Source organism: Scyliorhinus canicula, chromosome 21 (assembly GCF_902713615.1).
Source record: "Scyliorhinus canicula chromosome 21, sScyCan1.1, whole genome shotgun sequence".
NCBI lineage: Eukaryota > Metazoa > Chordata > Chondrichthyes > Carcharhiniformes > Scyliorhinidae > Scyliorhinus > Scyliorhinus canicula.
The window spans coordinates 17,982,761-17,997,703 of NC_052166.1; the positions used below are offsets into that span (position 1 = coordinate 17,982,761).

General features: G+C 49.8%; 1 protein-coding gene across 5 annotated transcripts in view; it reads right to left on the minus strand.

Moving 5' to 3' along the window:
* The window catches only part of LOC119955438 (tetratricopeptide repeat protein 28-like), a 390,291-nt gene that overhangs the window by 27,655 nt on the left and 347,693 nt on the right, over positions 1 to 14,943 (minus strand). For all 5 annotated transcript variants that reach the window (XM_038781602.1, XM_038781600.1, XM_038781597.1 and 2 more), the window contains exons 18-19: positions 14,633 to 14,911; positions 7,551 to 7,636 (exon numbers count right to left, since the gene is read on the minus strand). In XM_038781602.1, the coding sequence (XP_038637530.1) occupies positions 7,551 to 7,636; positions 14,633 to 14,911 (365 nt within the window). The remainder of the gene's footprint in view (positions 1 to 7,550; positions 7,637 to 14,632; positions 14,912 to 14,943) is intronic.

Genomic DNA, 14,943 nt, shown 5'->3' on the forward strand with positions numbered 1-14,943 from the left:
ATTTAATGAATCTTCATTGTACTGCTGCCAACGCAGCATCCTTTCTTAAACGTGGAGACCAAAGCTACACACAGCTTTCCAGATGTGGTCTCCCTGGAACCCCGTATAACTGTAGCAAGACTTCTGTATTCATGTACTCCAATCCACTCGCGCTAAAGACCAACATGTCATTTATCTTCCAAATTGCTTGCTGCGCCTAAATGCTAAATGTCCTCATTCCTGGTACAGACACACCCAAGTTTTTTTGAACGTCAACACTTGCAAGTTTATCACCTTTTAAATATATTCTGCTTATCGATTCTTAGCAGCAAAGTGAATAACATCACAGATCCCCACGATATACTCCGCCTGCCATCTTGTTGCACACACTCTGAAGCTGCCTATATCTCTTTGCACCGTTTCCATATTCCTCCCATAGCTTATCTTTCCACTTGACTTTTCATCAGCAGCAAACATAGATACATTACTCTCTGTCTCTTCATCTAAGTCATTAATATAGATTGTAAATAGCTGAGGCCTCAGCACTGATCTTTGTGGCGCTCCACTATTCACAGCCTGCCAACTTGAAAATATCCCATTTCTGCCCACTCTCTGGTGTAGGGTAGGGAACAGAACATGGGACAGACAGATCCCTCAGGACTCAGCCATCTCAGCCAGTGGTGATACCACTGAGACATTCCTGGTAATGGGCATCAAAGTCCCCCTCCGAATACATTCTGTGCACTTGACACCCTCAATGCTTCTTCTAAGAGTCGTTCAACAGAGAGGAGAACTGAGGGGGGAACAGGTGATCATCCATTAAGAGATTTACTTGTCCACGTTTGACCTGATTACATAAGACTTCATGGGACTTGAAGTCAATTTTGAGGATTCCCAGTGTCATATCTTCCCAATTGTATACCAGGAGCAGCTGGATTTCAGGGTAATCCAGAGTTTCAATCTTTGCTGCTCCACACAGGATACGGGCCAATATTCCAGGTTATAAACAAAATACAGAAGGGGGGGAAAGGAGCAAAAAGTAGGCTCTATGTTCGGATGCAAGTTAGGAGAGATAAAATGATGAAAGGGATGACAATTCAAGGCGAAAGGAACAGTGGCCGGGATTCTCCTCTACCCGGCGGAGCGGGGGGGGGGGGGGGGGGGGGGGGGGGGGTCCGGCGGGACTGAGTGGTGAGAGAGGTGTGGAATTCTCCGCACCTTTAGGGGCTAGGCACGCGCCGGAGTGGCTCCCGCTTCGCTGACCGGCGTGAACGGCCTTTGGCGCCCCGCCGACTGGCGCCACGGCTGGCCGAAAGGCCTTCGCCGGTCGGCGTGAGTCCAGCATGCGCCGGAGCGTCAGCGGCCGCTGACGTCACCATCGGCACATGCGCGGTGGAGGAGTCTCGTCCGCCTCTGCCATGGTGGAGGCTGTGGCGGCGGTGGAATAAAATGAGTGCCCCCACGGCATAGGGCCGTCCGCCAATCGGTGGGCCCCGATCGCGGGCCAGACCACTGTGGGGCATACCCTGGGGTCAGATCGCCCCACGCCTCCCCAGGACCCCGGGGCCTGCTCGCGCCGCCTTCTCCTGCCGGCACCAGAGGTGGTTTAAACCACGTCGGCGGGGGAGGCCTGACAGTGGCGGGACTTCGGCCCATCGCGGGCCGGAGAATCGCCGCGGGGGGCCTGCCGACCGGCGCGCCGTGATTCCCGCCCCCGCCGATTCCCGGGTGGTGGAGAATTCCGGCCACGGTGGGGGCGGGATTTACGCCGGCCCCGGGCGATTCTCCGACCTTGCGGGGGGTCGGAGAATTCCGCCCAGAAACAGGACAAACAAAGGAACAAAAGCTATGTCTAGAGGAGGACTGAATGGGAAAACCAGAATCATCATCAACAGCAATGGAACAAAAATGGGCAAAGGTTATGGGCGCGATTTAACTAAATAGAAACAAAGTCCCATCGCGAGCATGCTTAGCCGCGTGTTTCCTGGTGCACGCAGTGCAAGGCTATAAAACGCGACTCGTGTTTGATAAGATGCCTCTGCGGGGAACCCGCAGCCGAGGCCACATATAGCTCTGTTTGCACACTGAAGAATTCTACTCGCCGGAACACGTCAGTGCAGCGAGAGAACGGGACGCCATTTTAAATAGCGTCCCAATCTCTGAGGCCCACAACGCAACTCCCCCAAGCCCCAACGCACTATGGGAAGGTCCCCAGTCCCCTCTTGCACCCGCTCAACATCCATGCGGGGCAGAATGAGCATACCGCGCAGAAAATGCCAGGTTGGCACCTTAACAATGCCATGCTTGCACCGTGGTGGCATTGTCAGGGTGCCCAGGTGGCACCAGCAGTGCCAGGGTACCTGGGCAGCACGGAGCACAGTGGTTAGCACAGTTGTTTCACAGCTCCAGGGTTCCAGGTTCGATTCCGGCTTGGGTCACTGTCTGTGCGAAGTCTGTACGTTCTCCCCGTGTGTGCGTGTGTTTCCTCCGGGTGCTCCGGTTTCCTCCCACATCCAAAGATGTGCAGGTTAAGTGGTTTGGCCATGATAAATTGCCCTTAGTGTCCAAAGGTGGGGTTACTGGGTTATGAGGATGGTGTGGAGGCGAGGGCTTAAGTAGGGTGCTCTTCACTGCATAGGGTCAACTCCACCGCCACGTGTGCAAGGCTCAGCCTGATGCAACTAAAAGTGGTACATAGAACCCACTTAACAAGAACCCGTATGAGTAGGTTCTTCCCGGAGGTGGAGGACAGATGTGAACGGTGCCAAAGAGGCCCGGCCAATCACGCCCACATGTTCTGGTCTTGCCCCAGACTTGTAGAGTACTGGACAGCCTTCTTCAAGGCTATGTCCAAAGTGGTGGGGGTGAGGGTGGAGCCATGCCCGATAGTGGCGGTCTTCGGGGTTTCAGACCAGCCAGATCTATTCCTGGGGAGGAGGGCAGACGCCCTTTCCTTTGCCTCCCTGATCACTCGATGTAGAATCCTGTTTGGCTGGCAGTCAGCAGCACCACCCAGAGCTGCAGACTGGCTGTCCGACCTCTCGGAATCTCTCCAAATGGAGAAAATCAAATTCGCCATCCGAGGGTCAGACGACGGCTTCCACAGAACGTGGGAGCCATTCATGCAACTGTTCCGGGACCTGTTTGTGGCCAACGAACAAGAGGAATAATAGTCGGGTGGCCAAGAATCAGGGGAAAATGGTCGGGAGTCGGGGAAGGTAGCTGGGGCATGGAGGGGAGAGATGGACTGGGATGGAGAGGGGGGGGGAATGGCTAAACCTGAGGGGGGAGGGAAGGGCGAACCACGGGGGGGGGGGGGGGGGCGAAGGGGGGAAGACAGCTAAACCTGGGGAAAGGGAGGCGAACCGTGGAGAGGGGGGGGGGGGGCAGGGAAGCGGGAGCCGGTGGGAGGACACAGGATGCCAAAACGTGCATGACATCTCCAGGAGCGGGGAACGAGGAAACTGGAGATGGAGGACGGAGGAGCGGCAGAAGCGGGGGCGAGTGTGGGACGGCAGCGAGACCCGTCCGGGAAGGGCGGGCGACAGCAACACACAGCACAGCCAAACATCGCACGCTGTGATTATCTCCCCGGCACCCAAAGGTGTGCTTGCCCCCCCAGTCCCCCCCGCCCCCCCCCCCCCCCCCCCGCCCCCCCCCCGCATGTGGGGTGGGTAATTTTGCCAGATGTACAGAGATGCCGCTGTCGAGCTGGTGCACAATACCCCACCAGTTATTCCATTTCATATGTTATTGTATTTTTTTTATGTTGGGGTGTGCCCTTCTCCTCTAAATGTGTGTATATATATATATATGTGTTTCTTATTCTGTGTACATAACGGTAATTATACCTTGTTCAAAAAAACCCAATAAAAACATTTATTAAAAAAAAAGTAGGGTGCTCTTTCCAAGAGCCGGTGCAGACTCGAATGGCCCTCATCTGCACTGTGAATTCGATCATTCTATGTACAACTCCGTCCCTAAGGGCTTGCACCTAGGGGTCTCCGATCTCCTGGAGACCCTCACAAGTGCCATCCTGTCTGCTCCCCATTTGTGGAGACCAGCACTGAACAGCGCTCACCCAAGGCCTCCGAGTGCGAGGGAAATTGATCCCACGCCTCAGGTAACTCAGGAATCTGCATATTAAAGTGAGACTAGCTGTCTCGCTTTAATATGCAGATTTGCTAAGAAGTGATCCCGCTGTGTCACAGCGAGCTGCTTTTCAGACACAGCATGGAATGGTTGAATTCAACATTGATTCCAGAGGTGGAAGTACGTCTAATCAAAAGATGGCATGTTGTTTTTGAGCTTCTGTCTAGCTTCACTGGAACAATGAAGGAGCCCAGGTTGTCAGTGGGAGTCAAGCACAGAATTAAAATAGTAGGTGGTCAGTAACCCAGGGCCGTGTTTCTGGACTGAAGGGAGTCCAAGACCCCAAACACCCCTTCCAGGTGAAACAGCAATTTACTTGTACTTCTTTCAATTCAGTATGCAGTATTTGCTGCTATTGCCTGGTTTCCTCTACACTGGGGAGACCTAACAGAGATTGTGTGATCACCGCTTTCCATAGAATCCATAGAATCGCTACGGTGCAAAAGGAGGTCACTCAGGTCTGCACCTACCCAAGCAAACGTACCCTAAATAGGCCCACTGCCCAGCCATATCCTTGTAACCAACCTAATCTGAACATCTTTCGGCACTAAGAAACAATTTAGCATGGCCAATCTATCTAATTTGCACATCTTTGGACTGTGGGAGGAAACTGGAGCACCCGGAGGAAACTCATGCAGACACAGGGAGAATGTGCAAACTCCACACGGACAGCTACCCAACGGCATAATCGAACCCGGGTCCCTGACGCTGAGAGGCAGCAGTGCTAACCCCGTGGCACTATTCCGCCCCATGGCAGGGTGAACACCTCAATTCAGTCTGCAAGCACAACCCTGAGCTTTCCATAACTAGGCGTTTTAATACTCATCTCCATCTAACCTCTCTGACTTCAATCTCCTTCACAGCTCCGATGAAGCCCAATCTTGTGGAGCATCACCTCATCTTATAATTAAGCACTTTACGGTCTTCCAGACTCAACACTGAGCTCAACCATTTGTTACAAGTTTGAGGTTTTATGGCATGCTTATGTTTTAAACTGCCTCTTTTAATTCAAGGAAAACTTAGGTAGAATGAACGGACATGTGACCGCCCAGTGGTTTTACCCGCCGATAAACCTATGTAACCTGGTTGCTATGAGGATATGGGGCCCAGGGCATATCCTTTGAAACCCAAGTGCGGCTTTCATACCTGAACGCAAAGGAGAAAATGGCTTTGCTGTGTGTGGACTTAGACATGCAGACTTACTAACAGAGACCCTGGGCATATAGAGAGAGAGTGAGCCCTAGAGAAAGAGAGGCAGACCGGGAAACGGCAGCTTTGGGGAAGGCAGAGAAAAGGCTGTTCTTGAAAATTAAAATGAAAATCGCTTATTGTCACGAGTAGGCTTCAATTAAGTTACTGTGAAAAGCCCCTAGTCGCCACATTCCGGCGCCTGTCCGGGGAGGCTGGTACGGGAATTGAACCGTGCTGCTGGCCTGCCTTGGTCTGCTTTAAAAGCCAGCGATTTAGCCTGGTGAGCTAAACCAGCCCCTAGCTAAACCAGCCCCTTTGTCAGCTACCAGGCAGAATGCTGGTGGGAACTCATTCCCTGGCCAATAATAGGGATTTGCAGACACTGGAAGATTCAATATGGTATTCCGGGAGAAGGAGTCACTGGTCTGGGTTTTGCTGCTGGAAGTCAATTTGGGGATTCCTAAAAGACTGAGTGAAATAGTTTATGATGGACACTGGACGTTACAATTCAGCAAAATGGGGAGAAGCAAGCTTGTTGGAAGCTGGGAGTAGCTTGAGTTAGAAAGTTAAGGGGACATCTTTACTGTCATTTACTGTATTCGGTGCATACAAAATGAAGTAGAGTTGATGTTGATTTTCATTTGTTTATTACAGTAAAAGACTTAGGGCGAGATTCTCCGCAAATGCGGAGAGTCGTAAAGGCTGCCGTGAAACTGGCCGTGTTTCACGGCAGCCTTCACACCCATTCCCAGGACCCGATTCTCCCCCCCCATCGGGGCTAGGAGCGGGACCCCGGGAATCACGGCGTCGCAGCCTTAACGACCGTCGTTAAGGCCGTGCGCCAAGTTGACGCGCGGCTGGCGTCTGTATGACGTCAGCCGCGCGTGCGCAGGTGACGTCATCACGCCATTGATGGAACCCGCGCATGCGCGGTTCCGCATTTCTCCACCGCCGCCCGACAAGATGTGGCGGCTTGATCTTGTCGGGCGGCGGAGGGGAAATAGTGCGTCCCTTTTGGACGCAGGCCCGACGATCGGTGGGCACCGATCGCGGGCCTGTCCCCTCCCGAGCACAACGGTGGTGCTCTCGCCCCAAACAGGCATCCAGCGCCCGTTTTGACGACGGCAGCAAGCAGGTGTGTTTGTTGCCGTGAAAAAACGGGCGTAAAGGCCCGGCCGCTTGGCCCATCGGCCGCGGAGAATTGCCGCTCGTCGTAAAAAACGGCAAGTGCCGATTCGTGACGTGGGTCGGGCGTGGGGGGGGGGGGGAATAGTGGGAGGGCGCAAAAAATGTCGGGAGGCCCTCCCGCTATTCTCCCAACCGGCGTGGGCAGCGGAGAATCGCGCCCGCAAAACATGAAATTTTGTGTGATCCTTTGAATGGGTCACTGGGAATTCAAATCTCTTTTCGAAAAGTTATCGGTTTCTACGAGTTTCATAACAATTATCAGATCAGAACCTCTGCAGCCCATTATTTTTGTATAGCGGTTAGAACTTAGAACAGTACAGCACAGAACAGGCCCTTCGGCTCTCAATGTTGTGCCGAGCAATGATCACCCTACTCAAACCCACGTATCCACCCTATACCCGTAACCTTACTTTTTTGGACACTAAGGGCAATTTAGCGTGGCCAATCCACCTAACCCGCACATCTTTGGACTGTGGGAGGAAACCGGAGCACCCGGAGGAAACCCACGCACACACGGGGAGGACGTGCAGACTCCGCACAGACAGTGACCCAGCCGAGAATCGAACCTGGGACCCTGGAGCTGTGAAGCATTTATGCTAACTACCATGCTACCATGCTGCCATGTTATTGTTGATAATTCCACTACTGCCATTCACATTCCTCTAGGCCCATCTTGTGTTACCAACTCCTTCGTCATTGGCACAAAACTTTAACTCTGTTTCTCTCCAATGCAAATAATGCATAACCTCCTGAGTAGGTCCAACATTATTGCGCAGCATTCTCGAATCTACTTCCGCGCAGAGAGGATTCTAAATAAAGGAGACATAATAAAACCCCACTATTGCCCCGCCCTTGCTTCACCTTCAGGCACTGAGAAGCAAGTGGCATGAGCCCTCTTTGGACACAGAGTAATTTACCACCAAATACCCATCACCCATCGCCCTGTGGGCAGAGTAATGTCTCCAGCATCGGCCCCCAGTTTCAGCTGGGGGAAAAGTGTGGGAAGCTGTCAGTGTAAAAAGATGTGAGATAGTACGTACCAAACTGATCAGCTGTTCCAGTCTGTCACAGCTCAGTGGCAGGATCCAGATCAAGGCATTCACACACTGGGGGCAGGCACTGAGATCTGAAACCAACACAAACACACATTCAGACCAAAAGCCCATTGCCTCATTCAACTGCATCATTTCAGAATAGCAACCATGCTGCTTGGCCAGGCTGGACCTTTCACCTGAAAGACGGTCCCTCCAACAATGCAGCACTTCCTTGGTGGTGCACATGTCTGTCAGCCTGGGTCACTTTCTCATGTCCAGGACTGGGGCTTAGAACTTACAACCAGTGGAAGTGAGCAAGCTGGCAATGCAAGTATACAACAGAGAGCTGAGCACTCAGCGACAGAATGTGGGCTTAGGTAGGGTGCTCTTTCCAAGGGCCGGTGCAGACTCGATGGGTCAAATGGCCTCCTTATGCACTGTAAATTCTATAAATCCCTGTGTCGGAAAATCAATCAAGGGACATTTTCAGTTTTTCGATAGTTTGTTTTCTTGTTCCATTGTTACCCCTTTTCGCCTGGCATCATTAACATTCTTTCCGCCATTTAATCTCTCCTGTCTATCACCCTGTAATGGACCTTCCCTTTAATACTTTCCTCCTCCCCACTCTCCTCCCCACTCTTCACCATTTTCTCTGGCTTTATACTTCTCTAAAATTTGTACTTCACTAAAATTGTCCAGTTCTGATAAAGGCCGTTGACCTGAATCTTTCTTTTTATTCTTCTCTCTTCAAAAGGTGCAGACTCATGCAGGGGTATAGTAACATGTGACTGTCCAATTGTGCTGTGCTATTTTAAACAGAAATTGGTGATCTGACCACAGGACGATCAAAGCTGAGCCCCATTCTACCTTCAACCAACGATAAGGCCTTAAGCCATTGGAGCAGCAGTAGGCCATTCAGCCCACTGGGTCTGTTCCGCTATTCAATGTGATCATGAATGATCTGATAAACGTAGACTCCACTTCCCTGTCCATCCCCATAACCCTTCATTTCCTTTATAGTAGCAGAGCCCCTTTAAGGAATGGTCTTTCACGGGCCACGTGGGTTGCTCGGGGCCTATTGCACAGGAGCCTGTTAACCCCGACCAATGGGAAAAAAGTGCGGGGCCCTGGAAGCAGAGGCCTGGGCAGTGTGGAGCTGGGAGTCATGGAATGAAGACCTGTATGAGTTACCTCTGTGCTGCATATAGTTGGACCTCATTGTTGTTTCTAATAAACCTCTTCAATGTACAAGAATGATACAGTGATAACTTGTGCTCTTGGTGACGAGAGTAATTGGACAATGATCTCAAGCCTCGAAATTCGTTGTGGAAGGGGTTGCACTGCAAATTCCAAGAAACGGAAAAGACAAAGTTGGCACAAAAACCAGTGAGTGAGAAACAATGCCTCCGTTTGACCAGACAGCCGAAGATTATATCGAGAGGCGCTGGTATTTGTTTCCACAAATGAGATCATGGAGGAAGATGAGCAAGGTCAATTTTAATGGTTTTCATGCCCCAGACCTACCACCTGATTAAGAAGTTAACATCCCCAGAGGCCCCAGACACTATATGGGGTGACCAGCTAGTGACACTTGTGAAAGAGCACTTCAACCCCAGACCCTCCATTATACTACACCACTATCAATTTAATTCAGACATCAGGGGAGACAATTTCTGTTTTTGTTGCCAAACTTCACCAAATAGCTGAACACTGCAAATTCGGCTCGGCTTTAAGCGACATGCTATGCATGTGGCATCAGCAATATCAATGTCCAAAGAAAATTGTTAGCTGAAACTAAAATTACAAGAGAAAAGGGGGGCATGGTGGCACAGTGGTTAGCATTGCAACTTCACAGCGCCAGGGAGAAGGTTCGATTCTAGCCTTGGATGATTGTGTGGAGTTTGCCCGTTCTCCCTGTGAGGGATTGAATTTAAGAGCCGTGAGGTGATGATGCAGCTGTACAAAACCTTGGTAAGGCCACATTTGGAGTACTGTGTGCAGTTCCGGTCGCCTCATTTTAGGAAGGATGTGGAAGCTTTGGAAAAGGTGCAAAGGAGATTTACCAGGATGTTGCCTGGAATGGGGAGTAGGTCTTAAGAGGAAAGGTTGAGGGTGCTAGGCCTTTTCTCGTTAGAACGGAGAAGGATGAGGGGCGACTTGATAGAGGTTTATATGATGATCAGGGGAATAGATAGAGTAGACAGTCAGAGACTTTTTCCCCAGGTGGAACAAACCATTACAAGGGGACATAAATTTAAGGTAAATGGTGGAAGATATAGGGGGGATGTCAGAGGTAGGTTCTTTACCCAGAGAGTAGTGGGGGCATGGAATGCACTGCCTGCATCCAAAATTGCCCTTAGTGTTGGTTGGTGTTACTGGGTTATGGGGATAGGGTGGAGGTGTTGACCTTGGGTAGGGTGCTCTTTCCAAGAGACGGTGCAGACTCAATGGGCCGAATGGCCTCCTTCTGCACTGTAAATTCTATGATAATCTATGATTAATCTAGGACAAAGGTTCGGCACAACATCGTGGGCCGAAGGACCTGTTCTGTGCTGTATTTTTCTATGTTCTATGTTCTCTGTGCCTCTATATAGTTAAACCTCATTGTTGTTTCCAATAAACCTCTTCATTACACAAAATATCTGCTCAGTGATACCTCGCACTATTACACATTTATTGATAAAATCTGTTTATCTCAGCTGTGAACATACTTAACGCCCCAGCTTCTCCAGCCTCTGCGGTAAAGAATTCCACAGATTCACTACTCTCCTTTTCACTGTCTTATATGGGAGGCCCCTTACTCTGAGATTATGCCCTCTGGTCCTTAGACTATCCCACAAGGGGAAGCAACCTCTCAGCATCTGTCTCCACCATAGAGGGTGCAAGTAACAGCCCAGAAATAGTTGGAAATCAGGATTTGGAAGGGAGGGAGGAACTCAGGAAAATTACAATCACCAGGGAAGGGTTTGTGCGTTCCTGCACAATAGGCACTGAGCGGGTCACAATCCCCTTGAAAAATCACCCCTTTAAGGGGCCATGCTACCAGATTCCTCCCCTCCAAAGTCCCTTAACACACACATATAATACAGGGAAGTGGTGATTGAGCAAATTGTTAAGACTGGGCTTACAAATCCCCGGGTCCGATGGACTTCACCCGAAGCTCTTGAAAGATGTGGTCAATGATGCGTTGGTTTTTATTTCCCAATCATCCTTAGATTCGGAGAAGGTTCTATTACATTGGAAGATAGAAAATGTAACTCCTTTATTTAAAAAGGGAGGGAGACAGAAAGCAGGAAACTACAAGCCAGTTAACCGAATATCTGTCAACTATTATTAAAGATGTTACAGCAGAGCACTTGGAAAATTCAAGGTAATCAGGCAGAGTCAACATGGTTGCGTGAAAGGGAAATCATATTTTATCAATTTATTGGAGTTGTTTGAAAGAGTCACATGGACGGTAGATAAAAGGTGAACCATTGGATGTACTGCATTTAGATTTCCAGACGGCATTTGATAAGGTGCCACATCAAAGGTTACTGTGGAAAATAAAAGCTCATGATGCACGTGTAAGATATTGACATGGATAGATGATTAGCTAGCTAACAGGAGACAGAGTTATAGATACATAGATATATAGAAGATAGGAGCAGGAGGAGGCCTTTTGGCCCTTCGAGCCTGCTCCGCCATTCATCACGATCATGGCTGATCATCCAACGCAATAGCCTAATCTGCTTTCGCCCCATAGATTTTGATCCCATTCTCCCCTAGTGCTATGTCCAGCTGTCTCTTGAATATATTCAAAGTTTTAGCATCAACTACTTCCTGTGGTAATGAATTCCACAGGCTCACCACTCTTTGTGTGAGGAAATGTCTCCTTATCTCTGTTCGAAATGGTTTACCCTGAATCCTCAGGCTGTGACTCCTGGGGCGGGATTCTCCGGCCCCCCGCCGGGTCGGAGAATCGCCGGGGGGTTGGCGTGAATCCCGCCCCCGCTGACTGCCGAATTCTCCGGTGCCGGGGATTTAGCAGCCCCCCCCCCCCCCCCCGGTGATTCTCCGGCCTGCGATGGGCCGAGTGGCCGCCTGTTTTCGGCCAGTCCCACCGGCGTCGGTTCCGACAGGTACTTACCGGCTGGTCCTGGCTGGCGGGAGGCCTCCGGGGTCCTCGGGGGGGGTGCGGGGGTATCTGGCCCCGGGGGTTGCCCCTATGGTGGCATGGCCCGCGATTGGAGCCCAACGATCCGTGGGTGGGTTTGTGCATGTGGGGGCACTCTATTCCTCCGCGTCGGCCGCTGTAACAGTCCGCGATGGCCGAGGCGGAGATGAACTCCGCTGCGCATGCGCTGGGATGACGCATGCGCCGGTTGGCATGGCGCCAAGCCCCTTTCCGTGCCGGTCAGCGTGGCATAAACCACTCCGGAGGATTCTGCACCTTCGGGGCGGCCTGACGCCGGAGTGGTTCACACCACTCCTTCGCGCTGGAGTTGCCCGCCTCGCCGGTTCGCGGAGCCTGGTACTGGGCACACCCATCATTGGTAACATCTTCCCTGCATCTATCCTGTCTAGTCCTGCAAGAATTTTATAAGTCTCTATGAGATCCCCCTCATTCTTCTGAACTCCAGCGCAAAAAATCCCAACCTAGTCAATCTCTCCTCATATGACAGTCCCGCCATCCCTGGAATCAGTCTGGTAAACATTCGCTGCTCTCCCTCAAAAGCAAGAACATCCTTCCTCAGAGAAGGAGACCAAAACTGCACACAATACTCCAGGTGTGGCCTCACCAAGGGCCTGTACAATTGCAGCAACACATCCCTGCTTCTATACTCGACACCTCTTGCAATGAAGGCCAACAAAGGCCTTCTTTACCGCCTGCTGCACCGGCATGCTTACCTTCAGCTAATGGTGCACAAGGACACACAGGTCCCGCTGCACACTCCCCTCTCCCAATTTACAACCATTCAGATAGTAATCTGCCTTCCTGTTTTTGCTTCCAAAGTGAATAACCTCACACTGATCCAAATTATACTGCATCTGCTATTGGTTTGCCCATTCGCCCAACCTGTCCAGTTGACATGGTGTGACGAGTGGTGTGCCAAAGGGATCAGTGATGGGGCCTCAAAGCTTTACTGCTATATTGGACTTGGATGAAGGGATTGAAGGTATGGTTGTTAAATTTACTGACGACACAAAGATAGGTAGGAAAGTAAATTGTGAAGAGGACATAAGGAGGTTACAAAGGGACATAGAGAGGTTAAGTAAGAGGGGAAAAGTCTGGTAAATGGATTATAATGGGGGCAAATGTGAAATTGTCCAATTTGGCAGGAAGACTAAAAAATAACCTTCATATCTAAATGGTGAGAGATTGCAGAGCTCTCGAGGTGCAGAGGGATCTGGGTGTCCTAGTGCATGCATCACAAAAGGGATGCAGGTACAGCAAGTAATGAGGAAAATTAATAGAATGATATTGTTTATTATGAGGGAAATTGATTACAAATTGATTAATCTTCAGTTACACAGAACATTGGTGAGACCACATTTGGAGTATTGTGTGCAATACTGATCTTATTATTTAAGGAAAGATATAAATGTGTTAGAAGCAATTCAGAGAATGTTTACTAGACGAAAACCAGGAATGGTTGGGTTGTCTAATGGGGATAGGATGGCGAGGTTAGGTTGTATCCACTGAATTTTAGAAGACTAAGGAGCAGTTTGATTGAAACCTTTAAGATTGTGAGGGGAATTGATAGGGTGGATGTGGAGAGGATCTTTCCTCTTGAAGTGGGGGTCACTGTTGAAAAATAAAGATGGAGATCATGGCTGTTGCTGGTGGGACCGGAAGGTCCTGCCGATGGGAACGGATCGAAAATCCCTCCCGATGTTCCTTCCTGAATTCACTAAGAAGCTGAACACAGCATCCCAATATAACCAGCAAAGGATTTCCGGAATAAGAGATTGAGTGGACTATATTAGCCAGAGTTTAGAAGAATGAGAGGTGATCTCACAGAAACATTAAATTCTTCAGGTGTTTGACAGGATAGATGCTGGGAAGATGTCACCCCTGGCTGGAGATATTGCGAATGAGAAGTCGGAGCCTCAGTGTAGGGGAATCAGCCATTTTAGGGCTGAGGTGAGGAGACAGTTCTTCTCTCAAAGAATTGTGAATCTTTGGAATTCTTTACCTCAGAGAGCTGTGGATATTCAGTTGTTGGGCTGTGCTCAATTTAGAGATTGGTAGAGCTTTGGAGACAATGGGAATTAAGGAATAGTATGTGAAGGTGTAGCTATAGGGTAGCAGATTCCCCATGATCATATTGAAAGGCAGGGCTATCTTGGGGAGACAAATGGCTTACTATTCCTATTTCTTATATCTTTATGTTCAAAAATATTTCTGTACATTTTGTAAAAGTAATTTCACTAATTAGGAGTCAGATCCTGGCAGGTGGCTCGCTGATGTGGTGATTTAAACTGCTTATTTTTGCTCCCCTTACTGACCAATCACTCTTAAATATATCAAGGAATATTTTCCTTTAAAACACTTCATGTTCACGGCCAGACACATGGCAGATTGCACGTTTGGTAATATGTAAATGTGTTCAAATGGAAACTTGATAAAAAAAAGACTTAGATCATAGAGTATCATAGAATTTACAGTACAGAAAGAGGCCATTCGGCCCATCGAGTCTGCACTGGCTCTTGGAAAGAGCACCCTACTCAAGCCCACACCACCACCCTAACCCAGTAACCCCCCCAACCCAGCCTTTTTGGACACTAAGGGCAATTTAGCGTGGCCAATCCACCTAATCTGCACATCTTTGGACGTGTGGGAGGAAACTGGAGCACCCGGAGGAAACCCACGCAGACACGGGAGAACTTGCAGACACTGCACAGACAGTGACCCAGCTGGGAATCGAAGCTGGGACCCTGGAGCTGTGAAGCAACTGTGCTAACCACTGTGCTTTTGGATGCAAAGTGCACTTGGGCTGCCCAGAGAGTGACGGGACTTTGGTTTGATAGACTGGACCCGCTATGGGTAAAACACAAACAAATCAATCTGGCTGAGGTTTTAGTATAAAATCTCTGATGCTGACCGATAAGAGCAGCGACAGCTCGCTGTGCGACACCAAGTAGCCTGTCCGGATTCCAGTGTGGGAAGATGACAGCGATTGGATGAGCATGGGAAATAGGGGGTGCAAAATGATTTGACACATCGCCCATTGCTGCTTGTTCACATGGCAACTGGACGGTCCTGTCTCCCATTTTGGATGGAACAGGCGCCAGAGACTGGAATTGAAATCCCAGTAGATTAAGCATGGAGGACACTCCTGGGATGCTGATTATATTTGCAGTCAACTTCACTGTGACGTTGTCTGTAAAGAAACAGAAAGGTTATCAGAATGAG